The sequence below is a fragment of the Myxocyprinus asiaticus genome, chromosome 11 (assembly GCF_019703515.2).
Source record: "Myxocyprinus asiaticus isolate MX2 ecotype Aquarium Trade chromosome 11, UBuf_Myxa_2, whole genome shotgun sequence".
Taxonomy (NCBI): Eukaryota; Metazoa; Chordata; class Actinopteri; order Cypriniformes; family Catostomidae; genus Myxocyprinus; species Myxocyprinus asiaticus.
In genome coordinates, this window is record NC_059354.1 from 6160901 (window position 1) to 6186747 (window position 25847).

General features: G+C 37.8%; 1 protein-coding gene across 4 annotated transcripts in view; it reads left to right on the forward strand.

Annotated features, from left to right (window-relative positions):
• LOC127448054 (E3 ubiquitin-protein ligase ubr3) overlaps positions 1-24279 on the forward strand; it is a 131650-nt gene extending 107371 nt beyond the window's left edge. For all 4 annotated transcript variants that reach the window (XM_051710308.1, XM_051710310.1, XM_051710309.1 and 1 more), the window contains 7 exons: positions 7077-7201; positions 10856-10963; positions 11426-11551; positions 13022-13198; positions 15743-15952; positions 16705-16844; positions 20974-24279. In XM_051710308.1, the coding sequence (XP_051566268.1) occupies positions 7077-7201; positions 10856-10963; positions 11426-11551; positions 13022-13198; positions 15743-15952; positions 16705-16844; positions 20974-21091 (1004 nt within the window). In that variant the 3' untranslated portion in view covers positions 21092-24279. The remainder of the gene's footprint in view (positions 1-7076; positions 7202-10855; positions 10964-11425; positions 11552-13021; positions 13199-15742; positions 15953-16704; positions 16845-20973) is intronic.
• The last annotated feature ends 1568 nt before the right edge of the window (positions 24280-25847 follow it).

Sequence of the window (25847 nt, forward strand, 5' to 3'; positions counted from 1 at the left end):
GTGAATGAAAAGCTTTTACCATTGAAATTGATTGAAGTTGGAAAAAGCTCCCTTAACGACAGCACTAACCTTCCTGTTGAAGGCCAAATGGGACTCCAAAATGACACCTAGATTTTTGACGTTATCTTATATGTTAGCAGCAAGGGGACCTAACAAATTTCCAACAGAAATAGCTGAGGCGGGAGAACCAAAAACAATTACCTCTGATTTGTTTTCTTTAAGCTAAAGAAAATTTAATGCATCCAAGATTTAATATCGGGGGGGGGGGGGATAATAATAAAAAGATTTTCTAAGGAAATACAGTCTGATTTAAGTGGCAGATGAAATTGTGTCATCAGCATAACAATGGTATGAAAGATTGTACTTTTATAAAATAGAAACCAATGGGAGAACATACAGGTATATGGAGAACAAAAGAGGACCCACAATGGAACCCTGTGGGACAACATAAGTAATGGATGCTGGCAATAAGGAATTGTCATCCAGACGTGCTGGTATTTGGTAATAGGGTATATAGCAATAATTATCATGCACATGTAGAGTTAAGGACAGAACCTTTATTTTATTTTTATTTTTTATTATAAATAATGCAAAATACAATTTCATGGCCAGTATTATTTATGGATTGCATTTTTTTATTTGTTAATTTATTCCTTATAATATTTATGGGGAAATGTTTATCTTTCAAATATATATATATATATATATATATATATATATATATATATATATATATATATATATATATATATATCTTTCAACCTGTTAAGTTATTCATGTTTTAAATGTATTCTACACAAATATTATTTTATAAATATTTGTAATTAGCCAAGTAACATACTTATTATTAATTAAATTAATTGAAAGTTTTTAACTGTAAACTGTAAATCTTTGTGTTGAAAGCAAATCGATTCGATTCACAATTCATAGGTTTTCGATTTCAATTTTTTTTGGCAAATTCACAACAATTTGATTCGATACACAATGCTGTTACATTCGATTAATGATTCAGTTATGTATTTTTTAAAAGACATTTATAGGAAATACTTCCTCTAATGTGTCTAAGGCAAGAAAAAGAAAGAAAAACTACTTAAGATAATTTATTGCACCAAAAGCAGCTTGAAAGAAAACACATTAAATAAATGTATACAGGCTTCTTAAAATACAACAGAGTTCAGTGTGCCGACAAAAGAGCCAGGCATCACTACGAAAGTATTCCATGATTTCTTTTTATTTTATTTTATTTTTTTATTAATTTGCATGACTTTTCCAGACCTGGAAAACAGTTTTAAGTTTCCTGGATATTTCCAGGTTTTCCATACTATGGGAACCTTGAATCAGTAAAACAGTTCAAATATTACAGCATTAAAGTGACATCACTTTCAGTTTCCTCAAGGCCTCATATACAAAATAAGGAAAAGAGAAAAGCAATCGACTAGATGACTTCAACTTAAATGTTTTCTGCACACCAAGTCCCCAACCATTTATCTTATAAAAAATAACGGCTAAGTTGGCAGCTGTACACTGCTTTGAGTGCATTTCACTCGGGACAAGAGTGCGAGCTGTTAATTGCTCAAGTGGTAGTCAGTTGCCGTCCTGAGGAGAGACCAGACACGAGATGCAAGAAAGCTATTGAGAAAAAGTTTCAATGAGGGTTACGGACAGAACCGAGAGCTGCCATGATCCCGGGAATAGCGACAGAAGAGTGCAGTGCGCATCACACTCTGCCCTTCGCATGTGTGCTAAGTCTTTAGATGGACAGTGACTGTCATTGGCAGATCATTGATTGGCTCTCTAATAAACATCATGTGTGCCGGCATTGTAAGGACAGGATCAATTGGATCCCATCACACTGAAGACACCTGACAATAAAATTCATATTAAAGCACGAGCCGAGTGTGCATGTTTGTGTTGTGTGTGTGTGTGTGTGTGTGTGAGGTGTCATTGTCTCTGGCGAGGAATGTTAATGGACTGCCAGTGTGTGTGGTGTATGTGTTGTTCTCATCACACAACCAGTCCTGCCACCTGCCACACACACAGGACTAATTACCCTCCATCAAAAAAATCAGATCTCCTATTTCACACACTGTCACGTGATTGATTTTTGTGTCCATGATTCTCTTAAAAGCTCAAGGGTCTATAGTGTTGTTCGAGTGGCTGTCTGTGAGTAGTTGTCCTCATGTTGGTTGGTAATTCAGTTATTTAGCAGATGCTTTTATCCACTAGTGATGAACAGTACACATTGTGTCTTTTATGAAGCACTTACAATGCCTGATGACCCAAGCCATATAACACTACTGCTTTTAGAGTGAGGTTAGTGCAGTGTTAACATTGTAGTTTGGGTAAAAATATTAAGATCCTAAATAGGGCTGCTTAGTATCTCTTGATATCTATTTTTAGCTTTCTTTTGAAGATAATTCGATCTCTATGTTTATTAATTTGCTTTATAATCAGAGGGACTGTTATTTGGACCACAGCCTTTTTACCTACAGTTGATTCAAAAATGTTAAATGTAAGAAGTAATATAGAGTAAAAAAAAAAAAAAAAAAAGGTCATTATCCACTCTGTTTTTCACAAAATTAATGCAAAAATTAATTTGTATCATTTTAATAGATATGCAACAATATTACAATGTATGTATGTATATATATATATATATATATATATATATATATATATATGTATGTATATATATATATATATATATATATATATATATATATATATATATATATATATATATATATATATATCTGTCTAAACGCTTTCATATTCACAAGAATATGCATGTGCAATGCTGCAGACCTTAAATAGCCCTTATGCACAAAATTCTAATCACTTCCTTTCTCTTCCATGTTAATTTTTTGGGTAATTTGATTATGCGATTGAGTGCAAATGTTGAAGTTAGAAGTAAAACATTCCATATGTTTTCCCTATATGGGAATTAATTATTAACGAATACTCAAAACTTTAAAGACCGACCTACTGTGAGCTCCGAGGTTGTTAATCGATGGTTTATGCTTCTGTTGAAGTAATGTCAACGTTATTACGACACCACCCATGATCCTGAAGATAAAGATCCACCAATCAGAGATTATTTGTGAACAAAGCACACCAAAAGAGCTCTGCAGTGAACGTAAAGCGATTGAGTCGCTCTCCTTAAAATTTCAAATAACTTGTGTACACTCCTGGCCAAAAAAAAAATGGTCCAAGCCCAAAATGGCAAAACATTTAGCTTTTAATGGTCTTAACCACAAATCATTGGTCAGGAAATTAACAAGAATTGAACAAATAGTTAAAGTAATGTAGTTTGGGATAATTTTCCCCTTTGATTTCTTTAAATGATTAAGCCTTGTGGGTAAACTTGCGGACAACTTTTACAGAAAGAAGAGTCAATGTTGTTCCACATAATGCTGATGGCTTCAAACAGTTAACAAGACCAAATATTCTCTCTAGGGTTCAAATCTGGACTCTGACCAGGCCAAAACATGAGCCTGATGGACTTGTTCTCAAGCCACTTCTTGGTGGTCTTTGCAGTGTGGGCAGGAGCAAAATAACATCTGATCATTCCTCTTTAGAAAACAACTTTTCATTTGTGGGAAGCAAGTCTTTCTGCAATATTCTCCTGTACTCCAAAACATTAACTGACTTTCCACAGTGAAGCAACTCACCAGTACCAGCAGCTGAAAAGGCTCCCCACACCATGACACCTCTTCCTCCATGCTTCAATGTGGTAGAGATGCATTCACTGTTGTATTTCTCAACAGATCTTCGAAGACAACTCTCTGGAGCATCATCATGCAACTCAAATTGTGATTCATCACTCCACAGATTCTGCTGAACCACTCTGAAACAAACTTTACATATTCTGCCAAAAAACTCTGCCAAAAAGGGCACAAAACCTGCATTAGATAACCTTCTGCTTATTGTTCTTCTGGAAAGAGTCTTGTTTTCTGAGGTCTTGAATTCTACTGACAGTTTTTGTAGGCTTTTTTTTCCTGTCTTTGAGATCTATAAATTTGACCAGGTTGTCATCCCTGCATGAAGAGGCTTTGGGCCTTCCAGATCCTTTCTTTCTGGCAACATCACCTGTTGTTTCAAAGCATTGATCCATTCTCTTAATAGTTGATAGAGAAATAGGGATTTTCTCTGCCTTTATGGTCTTGTAAACTTCAGAAAAGCTACAGTTGGCCTGATGCAGACCAGCTATGAGGTTTCTGACAGCAACCCCTGCATGCTTTTTTTGGAGCAGATTTTCTCACTCCTTAACCTTGGGACTAACAACACTGCATATCTATAAGGCACTTTTCCACTGCAGTTTAGTGCCTCCTCTATGTGGGTGGGATTATAGGCTGATCGTCATAGTTGCGCCACCTCTACTGCCATGATATCTTAAACGCGACACAAACATTACTGACCATAAACAATAACACGACTGCTAGCTGTTAGCTGCTAGCTCATTGTGCTGCATAAAGCAGTTGTTGCATGGAGATTTTACACAAGTGTAACAGTTAAATTGGCTTGGTTGCTTTCCAGTAGCTGGTCAACTAAATAAAGTGAAGCTTTCAAGCAGAATATGGAGTTAATGTAACAAAATGTACCATCCTCCATCATGGACTCCAACAACGCCGTGGCCGAGTCCAGGGCACTCTTCCTCCCATTGCTCGCCGATCTATTGCCATAGATAGCGTCCATTTGGCTGAACCACTTCCACTTTCTTCTGTTTGAACCACTCCAGCTGTTGTGGTCCTTGATTGTTCTGTAGTCACTTTTACGTTTTTTTTTTTGTTTTTTTTTTACTTTTCCCTACACTATTGGTAGGTCCGATGGTAGCCGTGTGCAGCCAACAGCTGAGACACTTCCTGAAAGACTTTTTCGTTTCACGTCGTTTCGTCTGCACCTAGTTTATTGACCACGGCGTGGTTTTGCGCACAGCCATTTCTTTTTACAATTCGAAAGTCGCGTGAACAAATGATATTGCTATCACTGTTGCTAACTTTAAAACTAGCGGGTTGATATCCCACGTCGCAAATCCAGTGCCGCTGGTAGTGACTATACTTTCTGACCAATCAATGAGCTGCAGGGTTTTGACGTCACATTTAGTATCGGCTCGGCTCGCTTGGAACCATGACCGAGGTGGTACTAAAAAAGGTACCAGGTACTATCCACAGTGGAAAACCCCCAAAAAGCGAGCAGAGTCGAGTCGAGCTGTACCGTGCAGTGGAAAAGCCCCATATCACTCCTGGTTCCATTTCTGAGCTTGTTATCAGGCCTTTGGGCTGCATCAAGTGTGGCAGATCACCAACTAATGACTAATCCTTTAAGGGAAAAAAAAAAAAAAAAACATCCCAAAAGATATTTGTGGAAAATTGTATACATGCAGACATGTTAGTTTGAATTTTATATTAAATATTTTAATCATTATCATGATTTTACCTTTGCACACAAGAAGACTATATAAGTGAATTTCCCTGTTTCCAGCTTTTCCCCAAGCAGTTCACTGCAGCAAAAGTTAATGAGCAAACGGTGGCAAAGAAGTGCACCAGGAGTGTATTTGTTTAATTCTTGCTAATTTCTCACCAATGTTTTGTTGTGGAGACCATTAAAAGCTTAATATTTTGTCATATTGGCCCATTTTTTTTATTTTTATTTTTTTTACCAGGAGTGTTTTATATTTTTGTTTTATATTTTTCTATCGTTTTAATTCTATAATATCATCCATAATACTTAATGAGATTTTTTTTTTTCATTCCCTCATTAAAGACTTTAAGGACACAATCTTGTACCCTTGTTTTTTTTTTTTTTTTTTTTTTTTTTTTTATAAAATTGTATAATGTTGTGAGTGATTTACCTCTGAATTGGTGGATTTGGTTTGGTGTATGGCTTACAACTTTTTTCATGTTGTACTTCTGGGAAAAGAAAAAGAAAGTATGGGAGAATATTTCCGAAACCAAGGTGGCTGAAAACGTGGATGGACACTGTTGCACTCTATTAATAAATAATAATGTTGTTCTCTCAGCACTTTTTAGAATATTCTACCATGTTTAAATCTATTTCTCTATATAATAAGTGCAGAAAATGAAAAAAGTAAAAAAGAAAAAAAAGTGTGGACCTTGTTGTGACAAAACGTGATGCAAAACTGGCCTTCTGATGAGGTCTTTTGGAAACTTTACGGCCAAATAGAAAGTGTGTCGTAAACCATTGCAATAATCACAAATGATTAATTTTATATTGCCAGCAACTTAATATTGAACATATTGTCAATATGCAATAGTTTGCCCAGCCCTTTCCTTTAAGTCGCAATTAGAGAGCTACAATATGCTGTAGTGTTTTAAATTCAAGATTTCAGGGGGCCTGGGTAGCTCAGTGGTAAAGACGCTGGCTACCACCCCTGGAGTTTGCTAGTTCAAATCCCAGGGCGTGCTGAGTGACTCCAACCAGTTCACCTAAGCAACCAAATTGGTTCGGTTGCTAGGGAGGGTAGAGTCACATGGGGTAATCTCCTCGTGATCACTATAATGTGGTTCTTTCTCAGTGGGGTGCGTGGTGAGTTGAGCGTGGTTGCCGCGGTGGATGGCGTGAAGCCTCCACACGCGCTATGTCTCCGTGTCAATGCGCTCAACAAGCCACGTGATAAGATGCGTGGGTTGACTGTCTCGGACACGGAGGCAACTGGGATTCATTCTCCGCCACCCGGACTGAGGCGAATCACTATGCGACCACGAGGACTTAAAAGCACATTGTGAATTGGGCATTCCAAATTTCCAAAAAATTAATAAATAAATTCAAGATTACAAATACTTCCTCACTTCTGAAGTTGTTGTAACATTGTCAAAGATATACCAAGTTTTAATCTAAACTTCATAGCTGTGTAGAATCTTTAACTTTAAAGACAACATGACACAGTGTTAACCCACTTTGATGTGTATTTTTGAGTGAAACTGAATTTTCTGCAAGAAATAAATTTGGCAATACTTAATATTATCAAGTTAATACACTTCCCAGCCAGTCTTGTATTTAGAAATGTGTTAATTGATAATCTGTTCGTGCTATGTGTGTGCTGTGTTTGTTTGCAGAGCACTTCACGTGTGTAGTGAAGGTGTTGTACAGTCTGCAGTACACACAGGCTCTGGCCGCTCTGTCCATCAGAATCAGCCGAGAGGAGAGACATGCTTGGTGCAACACTGGAGCTGCCAAAAAGGTACTGCAAATCACAAGTTAAATCAATCTACACATCATAAGCTTTTCAGCCAACCATTTATACACTCAACAACCAATCAAAACATTTCTGTAGGCATGCTCCAGCCAATCATGGCAGAGAGTAGCATGCAAATACTGTATATCAACACTGGATGACATGGCTATGGGAGGCTGTGTGTTACCATTATTTTACCATGGTTAACATTTTTGCACACTTTTTTTTTTTCCTCTCTGTACTGACCTATTTTCTGAGTTCTTTAATGCGCCCTGTGTTTAAAATAAAATGTCACCTTACACTTCACAGCAGACTCAATGGAAGACAGATTATATATAATATGCTTTTTATATGTTTGTAATGATTGATTATTACAGATAAGATGCGATTGGTATTGCCAGTATGCATGCCGCCATGTTGTTTACATTGTAATTCAGCATGGTATTATTCTGAGTACGTCGAGCATGGGTGGTTCTAAAAACCTAGCCCTTCCAGTTTGTTGCATTGGAAGTGGAGAGAATGAGTGACTGACTGAACGGGAGAAGGCTCAAGTGGACTAACTAATTTATACATTCTTTGTTTGACGTCAGAAAACAGTGCCGCAATGCTGCATCAAAACTGTCAGCTCCGATGGTAGCGGCTTTAAACTTTTATTTTGTGATTATTTGAAAGTTTGTAATAAAAAAAAATAAAGATGTTGTGACGTTGAAAGACTATTTGAGCAGCTGATTTATTATGTTCCTCTCTGCTGGTAAACAGCAGCATGAATGCAGATCGCACCGGATTGATTGTACATGCGTTAGAGCTGAACGATTGATCGTTAAAAGATCGCGATCACGATTCGGACACCCACGCGATCTTATTCCTAAATGACAACGATTCAGTTATGTACTGTATGTTAATGATCCTGTGGCAGGCCTATGTAAGGCAGTCAAATTTAATTTAGAAATTTGCTTCGAGATGCGTTTGTAAAGGGTGAAGTTAACTTGATATGGCATTTAAACAGCTTGAAGCACTGTTTACTCTGTTCTCTATTTAATTACTGGGTCTTGAATAATTACTTTAAAAGCTTTAAGCAATGTTTACAAAAGAAACACATATAAACTTGTAATTGCAAGATATAATGTTCTTGCGAGATATAAACATGAATTTGTGGGAAATAAAGTTGTGCATGTGAAGTATAAATTTGCAGATAATACTTCCTTACATTTATATACCACTTTTCTAGGCACTCAAAGCAGTTTACGTAGTACAGGTGGAATTTCCACTGCTCAATTACGGCATGCACGCACAGTGGCACAACTGTTGTTCACTGTGGGTTACGTATGTTATGACCCCAAAATGAATAAAAAACACACATATAGTGACCCACGTTGTGATCTCCATCATGTGCACATTTGTAATGATGCAAGTTGATGATGGAAAAGCAGCGTGGCTTGACAGAATCATACGCGAGTGTCTGAAACCAGTCAATGAGGCGGGGGGCTCCAGGAACAATCGCACTTGGATTCGGATCGCAGCAAACGTGCCCAGTATGAAAACCACCTGGGGATAAAGACACCATAAATGTGTGTATGTCGGTTAGCTTCTAATTTGTAGTCAACTAATTCGAAAAGATTTAGAGGTGGAACAATCAGATTCTTCCATGCCGTCGTGTAGACATACACTATATTGCCAAAAGTATTCGCTCACCCATCCAAATAATTGAATTCAGGTGTTCCAATCACTTCCATGGCCGCAGGTGTATAAAATGAAGCACCTAGGCATGCAGACTGCTTCTACAAACATTTGTGAAAGAATGGGCCGCTCTCAGGAGCTCAGTGAATTCCAGCGTGGTACTGTGATAGGATGCCACCTGTGCAACAAGTCCAGTCGTGAAATTTCCTCGTTACTAAATATTCCACAGTCAACTGTCAGTGGTATTATAACAAAGTGGAAGCGATTGGGAATGACAGCAACTCAGCCACGAAGTGGTAGGCCACGTAAAATGACAGAGCGGGGTCAGCGGATGCTGTGGCGCATAGTGCGCAGAGGTCGCCAACTTTCTGCAGAGTCAATCGCTACAGACCTCCAAAGTTGGCCTTCAGATTAGCTCAGGAACAGTGCATAGAGAGCTTCATGGAATGGGTTTCCATGACCGAGCAGCTGCATCCAAGCCATACATCACCAAGTGCAATGCAAAGGGTCGGATGCTGTGGTGTAAAGCATGCCGCCACTGGACTCTAGAGCAGTGGAGACGCATTCTCTGGAGTGACGAATCACGCTTCTCTATCTGGCAATCTGATGGATGAGTCTGGGTTTGGCGGTTGCCAGGAGAACGGTACTTGTCTGACTGCATTGTGCCAACTGTGAAGTTTGGTGGAGGGGGGATTATGGTGTGGGGTTGTTTTTCAGGAGCTGGGCTTGGCCCCTTAGTTCCAGTGAAAGGAACTCTGAATGCTTCAGCATACCAAGAGATTTTGGACAATTCCATGCTCCCAACTTTGTGGGAACAGTTTGGGGATGGCCCCTTCCTGTTCCAACATGACTGCGCACCAGTGCACAAAGCAAGGTCCATAAAGACATGGATGAGTGAGTTTGGTGTGGAAGAACTTGACTGTCCTGCACAGAGTCCTGACCTCAACCCGATAGAGCACCTTTGGGATGAATTAGAGCGAAGACTGCGAGCCAGGCCTTCTCGTCCAACATCAGTGTCTGACCTCACAAATGCGCTTCTGGAAGAATGGTCAAAAATTCCCATAAACACACTCCTAAACCTTGTGGAAAGCCTTCCCAGAAGAGTTGAAGCTGTTATAGCTGCAAAGGGTGGGCCGACGTCATATTAAACCCTATGGATTAAGAATGGGATGTCACTTAAGTTCATATGCGTCTAAAGGCTGATGAGCGAATACTTTTGGCAATATAGTGTAACTGTGAGCATTCAGAGCCTTAAGAATAAGCTCATTTTATTAAGAGCTTTATGGTAAATGACTGACTTAAATGACTATCAGATAAAATGTTATTGCCCCGCAATCCAGTTTGTATAAGGAACTAATCGCAATAAACTTCACATTACCAATAGTGAGGAGTTACTACGGTACATCTTTCAGATTAATCTCTCTGTGATGTTGAAATGCACCACTTGTGAATGCAGAATATAAGTCATTGTAACTGAGGTTTTCATCAGCATAGAAGAGTGTCGCGTTAGCAGTGGCTCTGCGATCTATTAAATGTCTACTTTTGGTGTCGAGTGGCTTTGTGGGAAATAAATGGATGGATGTGAAGTGCCATCAGAGTGCTTTAATTCCACATTATAGAGCCACGCTTCACCTCTACCACTTACTCTCCCTTCACAACACACACAGTATTAATATGCTTTATTGGCATGATAAATAATTGTACATTCCTATTGTCAACACATTTGCAGATTAGCTGCATTCAAGGAAAATAGTGTAAAGCAACATTCTTATATTAACCAAAAGACAAAAGTATTTGAATGCACCAACGATGACCAAAAAATGCTGTCTAGGAGGATTGCTCACTGGGTTTTGAAATGGGCAATCTGTTCTTGTTAAATCATTGTGACAACTTCAGTTATTATAGTTTTGAGGGAGGAATTTAATGCACTTTCCGATGTAATTGTTTTTACTTTATTGATTTGTGCTGTTGTTTCATATACAGAACACGCCAAACTCAGACAAATCATGGGAGTCGTTGCTGGGTCATGTGATCTCTGAGCTGACGAAGGCCAAAGATCTTTATGACACCAACTCTGAGGAAACGTCTGTGGTGAGTCAATTACAACATTATAACCTCGCAGATGAACCACACAACACTACAGAATGCTTCATAACACTATTAAACAGCAGTCATTATTGTTTTAGCAATTATGATTTCATTTAAATGCATTACAGTAATAAGGTGACCTACTAATGCTAATAAAAGGGACTGCCATTATAACTTAGCAAAACAATATTGCATCATCTTACAGAGCAATTTAAAAACCAATTTAGTGGTCAGAATTGTTCATTGAAGTCATTGTCTTAGAAAATTCAACATCAGCAGTGGTTTGTGGTAATGAGAAAACATGTCATTGAAAACAGCGGTTACAGATACAATAGTTCTAGTGAAGAAAAGTATGGAGACGAGTATTCAAGTGTTTTTCATTGAACTTCTTTTACTAATGCATTATTATTATTTATCGTCAGGGAATTAACTGTAATTAATCACATCTACTCTGTTTCTCTGTAGCTGAATTCCAGTGTGTGGTCTCCTCAGTCTATTGAGTCCACCCTACAGCAGTTCTGTCTGCCCTTCCTGAGACTGTCCTGTTTGCTGCAACACCACCTGTATGGAGACAGCTTACCCAGCTGCCCGGTACACACACATCCACACACACATTCTGTCTATGCCTCTGTTTACACCTGATATTGACGTCCGTCTCAAGTGGTCAGCAGAAACACATCACCCTTTATACATGGTAGTAAAACGCATCTCAAATGGTGTTTTGACCACTTGTGTTTGAATTTCATGGGGAGGGTCTCTGATTTCATGACAACGTATATCACTAAGTCAGTGTGTTACTGCATGATGACAAAGTCAGCAAAATGTTGCTTCCAAATACACTTCCAAATTTGTATCTCACCGCTAATGTGACATTTCATGTAGAATGCTCATTATTATGTTTCTCGTGCAACTGTATTAACTGAACTTCAAATGTGCATGCTTCGCATAATCTGTGTCGCTGCTTGTTGATTTCAGGCACATATGCATGCATAATCATGGGCTATTCCAAATTGGATGATCAGATGATTCTTTTCTTTAAAAAAAAAAGACGTGTAAAACACTTGTTTTATTGCAGTGGTTGATTGACGGGCATGTAGACGGACCTTTATTGTTATTCGTAGAGCTGTCGTTAATGTAGTGTGATTAACAATGCGATTTATGATGCTTCAAAAATATTAACACAATTAATCATGCCCCCTGATACATGTAAATTCTATCATAAAAGTGCATATTTTCCTACCATCGGAGCAGTTCAAGGACATGTTTTTACAAGCCGCTTTAGCTGGGGGCAGTCAGCAGGCCAACAAACCTCAAGCAGTGCAGCCATAGAATATATCATATATATTTTTACTCTTTGAATTATGTATTATTTATATGAAATTATCTTTATTTCGGGGGCCTTTCTCAGCAAATACTGAAATATGAGATTAATTGCGATTAATTCGATTAATTAATCATCATCTCGATTAAAATATTTGGTCACACTTTATATTTGGAGTCTTTTAACTACTATATACTAACATTAAAATACATACTGTGTAACTACACGTTGTTCTGCAAAATTCTCACAAGATTCACATTTGCTGCTATTGAGGTTGAGGTACGGGTAGGGTTAGGGTTAGAGGTTAGGTTTTAGGGTAAGAGTTGGGGTAGGGTTAGGTTTGTGGTTAGGGGTAAAGTTAACAGTGTAACTACAAATGTAATTAAAATGCAGGTTCTTTAAATGTAAGTACAATGCAACAACATGTATGTACACAATACATGCATTGTATCAAATGCTTAAGTATATAGTGGTTAAAGACACCTAATATAAAGTGGGACCAAATATATTAATCAGTTGACAGCCCTATTTATTATAATATAAATACACTAAAAATGCAATGTGGTCACATGCATTTTCAACCTCCTCCAAATATAGTTTGAGTGATCCAGTCACAAAACATTTGAAATCCTGTTCACGCTGACTACTTGATGGATGTGGATACCAGGTGTAAACGTGTTCTATGAGTTCCCGCTCTCATTCAGCATGGTTCGTACACTCACTGCTCCCTTCTGTCACAGATGGAGGAGGAGTTCTCTCTGCTGATTGGCTGTCTGGGTTTGGTTGGTTCTGTTAAGTCCAGCGCACCCATGAGCAGTGCAGCGTGTCTGGAGTGGAACTTCAATGCTTATGATCTGATCGCTCAGTGGTGTTCAGAGGTCATCGCTCTCTCAGATACGCCCACCCAGCAGTCTGCGGTCAGTATTTGTGTCTCTTAGGTTATATTTGCAGAATTTAATCCGTTTTCTTTCATGCATTGCTGACACCAGTGATTTTGTACAGAGCGTTAATTACGTGAATACGAAATCAAAAGTTACTCTATTTACTTTAACACATGTCCCTGTTTTTACTATGCATGATTCATCAGTTCATCAAAAAGTTTAACCAATAACAGATGGGTTAGTATTTGGAAAACATGTTTGATAATTTTATTTTGTGACATACTGTTTGTGAACATTCAGACTGTTCACGCTGCTTTGGCTGGCATTTAAAGGAGCATTTAAATATGAGGTGCACGCTGTCCTGTCAACAGACTATATGTAAAACATTAACTAATGTGACATTAAAATGTCTTATGGATGACTGCATGCCTCATTCTATAATTAAAATCCATATGAGATCAGTAAAAGAAGTTTTAACTGTTCGATGATGATTTAAAGTTGTGTATATATAGTTGTGCTTAAAAGTTTGCATACCCTGGTAGAAATTGTGAAATATTGGCATTGATTTTGAAAAACTGTCTTTTATTTAAGGATAGTGATCATATGAAGCCATTTATTATCACATAGTTGTTTGGCTCCTTTTAAATCATAATGATAACAGAAATCACCCAAATGACCCTGATCAAAAGTTTGCATACCCTAGAATGTTTGGCCTTGTTACAGACACACAAGGTGACACACACAGGTTTAAATGGCAATTAAAGGTTAATTTCCCACACCTGTGGCTTTTTAAATTGCAATTAGTGTCTGTGTATAAATAGTCAATGGGTTTGTTAGCTCTCACGTGGATGCACTGAGCAGGCTAGATACTGAGCCATGGGGAGCAGAAAAGAACTGTCAAAAGACCTGCGTAACAAGGTAATGGAACTTTATAAATATGGAAAAGGATATAAAAAGATATCCAAAGCCTTGAAAATGCCAGTCAGTACTGTTCAATCACTTATTAAGAAGTAGAAAATTTGAGGATCTCTTGATACCAAGCCAAGGTCAGGTAGACCAAGAAAGATTTCAGCCACAACTGCCAGAAGAATTGTTCAGGATACAAAGGAAAAACCCACAGGTAACCTCAGGAGAAATACAGGCTGCTCTGGAAAAAGACGGTGTGGTTGTTTCAAGGAGCACAATACGACGATATTTGAACAAAAAGAAGCCTTTACTGCGCCAATGCCACAAAAAAGCCCAAATACAATATGCCCGACAACACCTTGACACGCCTCTTCTGGCACACTGTAATTTGGAGTGACGAGACTAAAATAGAGCTTTATGGTCACAACCATAAGCGCTATGTTTGGAGAGGGGTCAACAAGGCCTATAGTGAAAAGAATACCATCCCCATTGTGAAGCATGGTGGCGGCTCACTGATGTTTTGGGGGTGTGTGAGCTCTAAAGGCACTGGGAATCTTGTGAAAATTGATGGCAAGATGAATGCAGCATGTTATCAGAAAATACTGGCAGACAATGTGCATTTTTCTGCACGAAAGCTGCGCATGGGATGCTCTTGGACTTGCCAGCACGACAATGACCCTAAGCACAAGGCCACAGTTGACCCTCCAGTGGTTACAGCAGAAAAAGGTGAAGGTTCTGGAGTGGCCATCACAGTCTCCTGACCTTAATATCATCAAGCCACTCTGGGGAGATCTCAAACGTGCGGTTCATGCAAGACGACCAAAGACTTTGCATGACCTGGAGGCATTTTGCCAAGACGAATGGGCAGCTATACCACCTGCAAGAATTTGGGGCCTCATAGACAACTATTACAAAAGACTGCATGCTGTCATTGATGCTAAAGGGGGCAATGCACAGTATTAAGAACTAAGGGTATGCAGACTTTTGAACAGGGGTCATTTCATTTTTTTCTTTGTTGCCATGTTTTGTTTTATGATTGTGCCATTCTGTTATAACCTACAGTTGAATATGAATCCCATAAGAAATAAAAGAAATGTGTTTTGCCTGCTCACTCATATTTTCTTTCGAAATGGTACATGTATTACCAATTCTCCAAGGGTATGCAAACTTTTGAGCACAACTGTATATATGCAGTAGATGTGTAATTTGTAATGTTTACATTATGCATTTATGACGCTAATGCTAACACACTATACATGGCATAAAATGCACCGGTTACCATCTGTTAATGTATTTTATGGACTCGCATGGCATAGTCTTGGAAAATATATATGTGCGAAATATCATACAGATGTTGTTACATTTGCATCCACTCGGCAAGTCTGCACTGTGTGTTCATGTTGACTGATCTCGACTGATTAAAGAAATTAACTGGAAAAAAAATGTTTCCGTCAAAGTAGGTGGAGCATTGGGTTACACCCATCGATAATGTGGACCAATGGCAGTAAGAATATGTTTTCCTGAAAGTCCGCACTGGCAAGAAACTAAAAAACACCTTCGTTTTGGCCAGATTTTGTTCGAAATGATTTCACACCCATTTGTTCTTCGATTTCGCTAGAAGTATATTGGTGCCTGAACAATGAAGTGTAATGTGATTTTGTTTTCTCTCTGCAGTCTTTGTTAGTTCAGGACCCTCGGTGGGCAGCTCCTCGACTCCTGCAGCTCCCAGACAATTACAACACCATCTTCCAGTACTACCACAGGAAATCCTGCACAAGCTGTGGCAAGACCCCCAAAGACCCTGCGCTGTGTCTGGTGTGTGGAGCGTTTGTCTGTCTCAAGGGTCACTGCTGTAAGCAGCAGGGCATCTGTGAGTGTGTACTGGTGAGTTTGCTGCTTACAAAACCAGCTCCAGTCTAAATGACCTAACCTGGTCTCATAGAATCACGTTAATGATTACATTTTTGCAAACTGATTTTCAAGTGGTTCGTTGTACATATGACGTCAGTGTCCTGGTGAAATGAACACTAGAGGTGCTAAAACAACAATGACTTTTATTCACTTTCATACAAATCCGAGTAAATCGGCAGATTATCAGTTCATGTACACTTAGTTTTCGCCCTGTTCTTCACACAATGCTATCCTATGACATTGAAACACTTTTATCATAGCACATGATATGTAAAGCGACATAATTTAACTACATGTACAAGTTTGTTCAAGTGTGATTAAATTGCGCAGTAGCTCAACTGATAGAGTGTTGCACTTTGATGTAAAGGACAGGGGTACAAGTCTTGAAGGGCACGCGAGTCAAAACGTGAGCCAAAAGTGTCAATGAAGCCCAAAAGGCCTTAAGCAATTGCATTTTTCATCTCGCATTTGCTTTTAATGACACTATCAGTCAGGTTTAGGGTAGGCAGGAAGGTTTTGTTGATTTAAAACTCGATAGGGAATTAACCTTAAATATTTAGGTATTAACATTTAACTCCCTCAGAACACCTTGGAACTGCAACGATACTTGTGATGAACTACGTAATGTCGTTTTTGCAAAAATGTAGCCACATTCACGTTATTTTCATGGCATCAGGCTGGAATCACCACTACACTGATGATAACTGTTTGTTTATAATCTGCAGCACTCCCAACACTGTGGAGCAGCAACAGGAATTTTCCTCCTGATAAATGCCTCAGTCATTATTATCATCCGAGGCCATCGCTTCTGTCTGTGGGGATCTGTGTATCTGGATGCTCATGGAGAGGAGGATAGAGACCTACGGTACACTTACACTCTTCAAACACACCTTTTCATGCTCTGATGCTCAGATACTGGCTCTAGATTTCATTCTGAGGATATCACACTCATTAAACTATCATGGATGTCTTGCTTTGTTCCAAATCCTAGTGAGCTGCCTACCAGTACCTAGATGGCTTTTTAAGGCATCATAGGCCCTGTTTACATCTGGTATTAAGATGTGTTTTGACTAAGCACAAACATGAAAGCTAAATTCTGAGCTTCAGCTGTGCATACTTCTCATCATGACATAAGACAATGGTTGATTGACACGTCAGTAGGCGGTGCTTCAGAACCGTTTCAACGCATTTGAACAGATGAGTGTTTACAATGTCGTCACATGCATTTTTTACCACATTCGACCACCTCGGAATGTGATCGAAATGGACAAATCTCAAAATGTTTCGGACCTCATTTACACCTGTCTTTAGCGTTGTCCCGTTTCAAACAGATTGCCAGAGGCACACTCCTGAAATTAAGGCTGTTCCAAACAGTCGACAGCACAGTTTGCTCCGTTATAAAATTGTTTGACCAGATTCTAAGGCAGCATCGCATGGATCCTTCATTGACCAGGCAATCCCAGAATGTATTGCAACAATGTCGTCAAAGTTGGCGGATGAAAATACTGATTTTGAAATTATTCACTTCTCAAAAGTATTTAAAAGTAGTTTGATCTATTAAAATTTACTATTGCACACAGTTTGTGTGTGATATGTTTTATTTGAGTAATGGAGTCGTTAGCTTTGAAACATGTTGACGTCAAACTCTGTTGGAGTCAGCAGTTAGTGTTAGTCATGAGAAGCGTGTTAGCAAAGTGGCGTGTAATCATTAACAGTTGCACAGTATTTTCGGCGCTGTGTCACATTTTTAAACGCCGTGTCACGATCAATCAGATCAATCTCTTGGTCTGATGAGGATATTTACATACACCGATCAGCCACAACATTAAAACCACCTGCCTAATATTGTGTAGGTCCCCCTCGTGCCGCCAAAATAGTGCCAACCCGCATCTCAGAATAGTATTCTGAGATGCTATTCATCTCACCACAATTGTACAGAGCGGTTATCTGAGTTACTGTAGACTTTGTCAGTTCGAACCAGTCTGGCCATCCTCTGTTGACCGCTCTCATCAATAAGGCGTTTCCATCCACAGAACTGACGCTCACTGGATGTTTTTTGTTTTTGGCACCATCTGGAGTAAATTCTAGAGACTGTTGTGTGTGAAAATCCCAGCAGATCAGCAGATACAGAAATACTCAAACCAGCCCATCTGGCACCAACAATCATCCATGTGATTATCTAATCAGCCAATCGTGTGGCAGCAGTGCAGTGCATAAATCATGCAGATACGGGTCAGGAGCTTCAGTTAATGTTCACATCAACCTTCAGAATGGGGAAAAAAATTTGATCTCCGTGATTTGTAGCGTGGCATGATTGTTGGCACCAGACGGGCTGGTTTGAGTATTTCTGTAGCTACTGATCTCCTGGGATTTTCACACACAACAGTCTCTAGAATTAACTCAGAATGGTGCCAAAAACAAAAAACATCCAGTGAGCGACAGTTCTGTGGATGGAAACGCCTTGTTGTTGAGAGAGGTCAGCAGAGAATGGCCAGACTGGCTCAAACTAACAAAGTCTACAGTAACTCAGATAACCGCTTTGTACAACTGTGGTGAGAAGAATATCATCTCAGAATACTATTCTGAGATGCGGGTTGGCGCTGTTAGGCAGGTGGTTTTAATTTCAAGGCTAAACGGTGTAAGTGCGTATGTATTGAGTGATTCACAATGATGTATAGTAATCAATGCACCTTTAAACACATCCTCTGTTCATTTCAATTGCATTCTGTGAATGGCCCCGTTTACACCTGGTATTTAGATGCGTTTTGGGCGATCGGTTTGTAACAGGACAGCGATAAAGACAGGTGTAAACTGGCTCTAAAGCGTTTTGAGATTTGTCCACTTCAACCACATGTGGAAACACTGGGCTCTTAGTGTATAAATGGTCATCCGTTGAATGCATTAGAACAACAGTGAAGTCCCACCTGTCACTCAGTCGCTGAGCTAAAATGAGTTTAAACTTTGCCAATTACTCTACGTGCTGTTTTGTCCAATTGGAAGCTTTAAAGCAAATACATCAGTGTTTCCTGCAGAATTCAGCTTTTGCAGCAGGGGAACGCAGGCATCATTTGAACATTGAACAAAACTGATCCAGTGAGTTCATTCAGTCATAGATTCATCAGACTGTGCACATTTTTGATGGGTCCTTCTTTTCCCTCATTGAATTTTGGACCTCAGTCAACTTAAATCTTTATATACAGTACATTGATAGACAGTAAATATTGATATACAATACATCATTGTAATATAATACTCAATAATAATATTAATAATAATAATAACAGTAACAATAATAGTTATTATTACTATGTTAGGAAATTACAAAAATATATTACAAATGTATTGTAATAATTAAATAATAACTATATTATTATTATTCAAGTAATATTTCTCTAATAATTTCTTAACTTGTACGTGGCATTGCTATGGAATCTGGTTAAACCCTCAAACCTTTTATTTTGGTGAAACTGATTACCACAAAAAAAAATTAACTCCTCCCTCCTTTAAAAAAAAAAAAAAGCAAAAATGGAGGTCACAGTGAGGCACTTACAATGGAAGTGAATGGGGCCAATTGTTGGAGGGTTTAAACACAGAAATGTGAAACTTAAAATTTTATAGAAGCACTTACATTAATTCTTCTGTGAAAACGCATGTGTTGTTTAAATGGTCATTTTTACAGTCATTTTAGGTTTTAGGCTTTGTTGACATTACATCGTCATGTCATCGAAGTTGTAAAATTGGATATAACTTTAAACAGAAAAGGTTAGTAAGTGATTTTATCAAACTAATATCATGTTAACGCACATGTTGTTTACATCTTGTGATTATACTTTTGAAAAAGTATATTTTAACATTTATGTATTGACCTCATTCACTTCCATTGTAAGTGCCTCACTGTAACCCAGATTTTTGCTTTTTTTTTAAAGAAATGGAGGGAAGAGTCATAATAAATGTTTGAGGTAATCAACATTATGCCACAAATGCTGACGATTGAGCTTAACTTGTATTGTATTGAGTTTTCTTTTATGCGAATTTGGAGTTCTGTAAATATAACACGCTCAGCGCATGTTACTAAATCACATTGAGCACAACACATCTGTTCTATGCACTAGATGAAATTCATGGAGTGCACACAGAACTGTCATATGTGTGCTCAGAACAGAGCTGCACACGAGCAGCGTTTGCAGACTGTTTGATTCAATCACAGCCCTTTGCGGTTTAATGATCACGTCATATCTTGATTTCGATTTATTTTGATGGATTGTTAAGCCCTACACAATGCAAAAGAATGACATGTTGTACTTGCGTTATCTTATCACATTCAGTTCAAACTGCAAGTTCACAGCTTGAGTATCATTCTTTTGCCATGGAACTGGAGATTCAGTAGAGGAAACACTGGTACATGCACAAGAGCTTCACGAAACTTCTTCAGTGTGCCTGATATCAACATGCTGTGACACAGGCTCAGTTAATACACGTACTCCAACTAAATCTTTAAAATGATACTTTAGAATAAAATGACATTTAAAAAAATAATAATTATAAAACTCAAAATAACAGAATTGTGCTCTAAATGTCATATCTGCACTTAAATTAAATGCAAGTATAATTAGGAGAAACCAATAAGTGGCTTTCTTTTTCTTCCTTTACTTTTTTGCGCTTTATTTACCATGCAGTAACACACTGACATAGTGATTGAAGTATGATGTCATGAAATTAGAGACCTTTCCCTCGAAATCTGAACACAGGTGGTCAAAAGACACTTATTATGACCAGGTGTGAATGGTGATATGTCTCACCTGTCCACTTGTACCAAACCAGATGTAAACAGGGCCTATGTAGACGGTGAGGCATCTCACTAGGGTTTGGAACAGAAGAATTTTAATTATTTGTATCTCACTTTTTGTAACTACCTTTTGTATTGGCGGTTCAATTCTTTTGTTTAGAAAACGATTGACCCTGCCTGCTGTAACCTTTCCATTCCTTTTCCACAGCCGAGGAAAGCCTCTGTATTTATGTGAGGAGAGGTACCGTGTTCTTGAGCAGCAGTGGGTCTCACACACCTTTGACCACATCAACAAGCGCTGGGGTCCCCACTACAATGGACTTTAACATTAGTGTCCCAATCCCAGCGTAGATACGGGAGAGGAGACGACAGGAGATGATGTCAGTGCAGCCTATGTCGTGTAATATAAAGAAAACATGCATTGAGTTGGTTCTGTCACAGCCTGGGTTCATGTGAAGTTTAGTGTACAATCAAGCCTATTGACTAACAGCGTGTGTGTGTGTGTGTGTGTGTGTGTGTTTTAAAAGTGATTTTCTGTGTGGATTTCAAAGGGGAGAGTTTTGTTTTGTCCCAGCAAGCTTACAGTGAAAGCACAGACTATAGTCCTACACTGAGTGAATCTGTCGATCCTTATGGACTCGTGAGTGGAAAAATGCTCCTGTTCGGTAATGTTTGGAAAACTGATAGTTTTTGAGAACTGATACTTTGAAAAAACAAATCTGACCAACATTAAGCAAATCATGTACAGATATCAGAATTAATATCAAAACCTTGAGCGCTAAAGGTACTAAGACATGCAGACTCTCAACATATCCCCACCACCCCATGACCAGTGCAATGTGTAGTGATGTCATGCTATATGAGTTAAAACGCATCTCATAAGATTTATTCTGTAAGCTCAGAGACCTTTATATGCTGATGTGGGTTCGACACCCTTTAAGGAGAATTACTAAAGCAGGGTATGAGACAAAATGTCAACCGATTAGAGCTAAAGCAAGATTTGTCTCTGGTAAAGTTACAGTCATCCTCAGGAATTTTATTTTATTATTTTTGTTTTGTAGTCTCAGATAAAAGATTTTAATATTTAAAACGTGCTGCTATTCATTGTCTAAAAAAGTTAATTATACCTTTGTAAAAAATATTTTTTACAATTTGCATTTTTTCTAATGAAGGCTCTGTGTTGTTGGTGGTTGGCTGGTCTGTTGAGTTCATTATAAAAAATAAAAATAAAAAATCCCCTGCAACCTTGTACAGTGTTTCTAAGGACATTCTATCTCAGAACCAGTATTTATATTATGTTTTTTGGTCATTCCCCTCATTTAAAGGTTATACTTTTCCAAATCAATGTTTTTGAATCTAATAACTGAGTTAATCTCACAAAAAAATATGTCCGTCTCATATATCACCCAAAAAATCAAGAGAAAAAAGGACAACAAAAATGTTTTGATTGAATTTATTTTTATTATTATTTAAAATTATATTATTATTATTATGTTATTTTCATGAAAATTCTGCACATTTCACACCAAATTTTCTTATTACGGTAATGCGTCCAAACCTTTTACTTTTGAGTTTCCCATTATTCTCATTGGTGATTATATTTTCATGGTTTAACTGTAATACAATGTTTGTTTGTTTTTTAGCATCATAAATTAAAGTTAGTACCATAAATACTACAATGTAGTATCAACACTTTACGATTTAAATCATGGTTTTGTCAGTAATGAGACTTGAGTTTTTTTTTGTTTTTTTTTTTGCATCACAGTAATGAGAATATGTGGGGCAAAATGTGCTTAAATGTGATTATCACATATGCAAAAAAAATACAAAATGTAATAGTCATAAAATAGGTTGCTTTTTTTTTTAATGCTAAAGAGAAGTTATTTCTTTTTGATTTTGGGGTGAAAAATGATTTGACAGTTTTGTGAGATTCACCCAACTATTGCCATCAAAATATCTGACCTAGCACTTACCCTCAGTCAGCTGTCACTCAAACTATATTTCCCTTATCCTTATTACATGATAATGTCAAGACTAGTTGGCCCATAGGGGGCAGTGTTTCATCAATTGACTCCTCATTCACTCTTACAGATGCTCACAGCTGTTAAATGCTAAGACAGAGGAGTTTAAAGACTGTCTTTTTGGACTTGCATATCTACAAGTAGCCTAAACTCCTTCATTAGGAATTTGCAGACCAAGAAGTCTCTTGTTAAAGCTTGTTGAAAGTTATAATTTGTGTTAATATGATAATATTTTGATGCACACATTACCCAGATATTAAATTTTAATTCCTGTTCTGATCTAACAGGTCCCTTTCAGTTTTCTACACCTTTGAACCTTGGCCAGATTGTGTGTTTAGATGGATTATAACCTAGACAAAAAAAAAAAAAAAAAAAAAAAAGACGACAAAAGAAAAAACATCAGTTTTCAAAAATCAAAAACTAAAGTTGTTTGGTCCTCCACATAAATAGACTTTTAGTGAAGGTTAGATTACTCGTTCAATGTATAAAAAATGTGGTGTACCCCAAGGCTCTGTCCTTGGACCTTTACCCATTGTGCTTTTCAAAGCATTGTAGTGGGCATTATGCATATGTTAATATTTTAAAATGCATTAAATTGGATCACATGGAAATATGAATATCACAGTCCAGGCATGGGCATGTATGGTGCACTTTTTATTTTACGCAGCTTATCAGGGGGTGGTTTAGTGAGTATGTCCTGTTTTCATTTTTGCCTACTTCAAATTTAAGATCAAGTTTGGCATTAATATAATTACCCCAATTTAATTTAAATTGATTTCTACAATGTCTTGATAGTGATTTTCTTTTGGTGGTATCACATTGAGAGCTCTTGAAAATTGTTTAAAATGCTTTTTTCTCATCCTATTTAATTGTATATTTTTCCATTTAAATGCAGTTTGCAGTACAGTTTCCCATACATTATATTTTTGTCTGTCGTTTTGATTGTAAGCCACAATTATAGAGACAAAAATAATCTCCAACTATATTGAGGGCATCTTTCTTTCTTTCTTTCTCTCTTTCTCTCTGACTTACAAGCACCCTAATACCACATACACATATTCAGACACTCAAATTCACCAGAACTAGCATGTTTGGCTTGTATTGATCAGTTTGATTGGAAGATATTACTTATTATAGCTGCAATCACGCCATGCTGGAGGGAGAAGGTTTTTCCAGTGCACTTGAAGTTGCTTATTTTCTTTTGTCTTGATTTCATGCATGCTGCTGGTTTTTTTTTTTTTTTTTTTTTTTAAAGCACTCTGCTTTTTCTCCCTCCCCACTGTAAAGACAGACAGTTTTGCTCATTGTACTGATGGATAATGGACATGTAAGCTGGTGTGTTCTCATGCAGTGAATGTGTGTCAGGCAGGCAGTAATACAGTACATTACTGTAAGGTGCTGATTTAGACTCTTTGTCATCTCTGAAGGGGTGACTTTTAATGACATTTAATGCAAAATGTAACATATGTGAATAAAATATACAGATGCTCTGATGTGCCTTTGTGTGCTTTGCTTATATAACTGTATGTTTATATATATATATATATATATATATATTATACTAGCCATCCACTTTATTACTGTAGGTGCACCTGTACACTTACATATTCATGCGATTATCTAATCTGCCAATCGTGTGGCGGCGGTGCAATGCATAAAATCATGCAGATACGGGTCTGGAACTTCAGTTAACCCTTATGTTGTGTTCCGGTCATTTTGACTCAAAGGATTTTCTTTTGCCTAAAAATGCTAGTTAATGTTATCCTATTGGACTAAAACTCACTGACTGCTCACACAGGGTATCACAACCCCCCCCCCCCCCATTTATCACACTAGTGTGCTTTAAAGTTTAACCAGGAAGTTTTTTAGTGCTTTTATTTTGTACAAAATGGCACAAAGTCACACTTGTGGTGTTCCCGGTCAAAAATGACTGGCCATTGAAAATGAATAGGGGAGTAAAAAATAAGACAAAAATTGAGTGTTCAGTAGCATGTTCATCATGTTCATGTTCACATATGTGCATGTGTGCTTGCAAACATAAAGGCCTCAGACCTGTGCACTAACACACACGTACACGCACAAACTCTTGAGTAGTACATGCTTTCTTTTTTACAGAGATGAACTTTATCCTACCCTGAACTGCATCCAACATTACCACACACACACACACACACCAGAACTGTCTTTGTGACCCCTCCCCAATAGAATCAAGAGAACTGTGGTGTTCCCAGTTAAAGAAGACCAGCCATAGAAAAGGAATAGGGAAGATCACAAAAAGCAGGAATTTTATTTTGAAATGCCTTTATTTTCTGAAAAGGGGCACAAAGTAACACTTGTGGTGTTCCCAGTCAAATCTGACCATTGTGACAAAGAAAACTGGCCTAAGCCTGTTTACTTATTAACGCTGGCATAGAAAGAACATTTCATGGAACAAAAATACCAATACTGTTCATATTTCTGTTATATTTTCTAATCAACAACAAACCAAATCAATGAACACCTGGTTGTATTGTGTCCTCATGCACATGACTGAAAGGATTTTGGATGCAGTTCAGGGTAAAATAAAGTTAATCTCTCTGAAAAAGAAAGCGTGTGTATGTGTGCATGTACAGGTCCGAGGTCTTTATGTTTGCAAGCACACATGCACATACGTGAACATGAACATGAACATGCTACTGAACACTCAATTTTTGTCTTATTTTTGATCTCCCCTATTCATTTTCAATGGCCAGTCATTTTTGACCGGGAACACCACAAGTGTGACTTTTTTTTTTTTTGTACAAAAAAGCATTTAAAAAAAAAAACTTTCTGGTTAAACATTAAAGTACACTAGTGTGATAAAATATGAAAACATTCCATACTATTTATGTATATTGCCAAAATTATCCACAAATAATGCTTTTTTCACTCAAAAACGGAGGTGCATAAGCTCGGGTCAATGAGGCCTACGATCAATAAGCTCCAAAAAGAAATACAAAACCTGTGCTAATTGGAAAAAAAAGCAAGTTGACAAAAAGATCTAATCCAATATTATGATAATATAGCATAACAAGTTTTAATA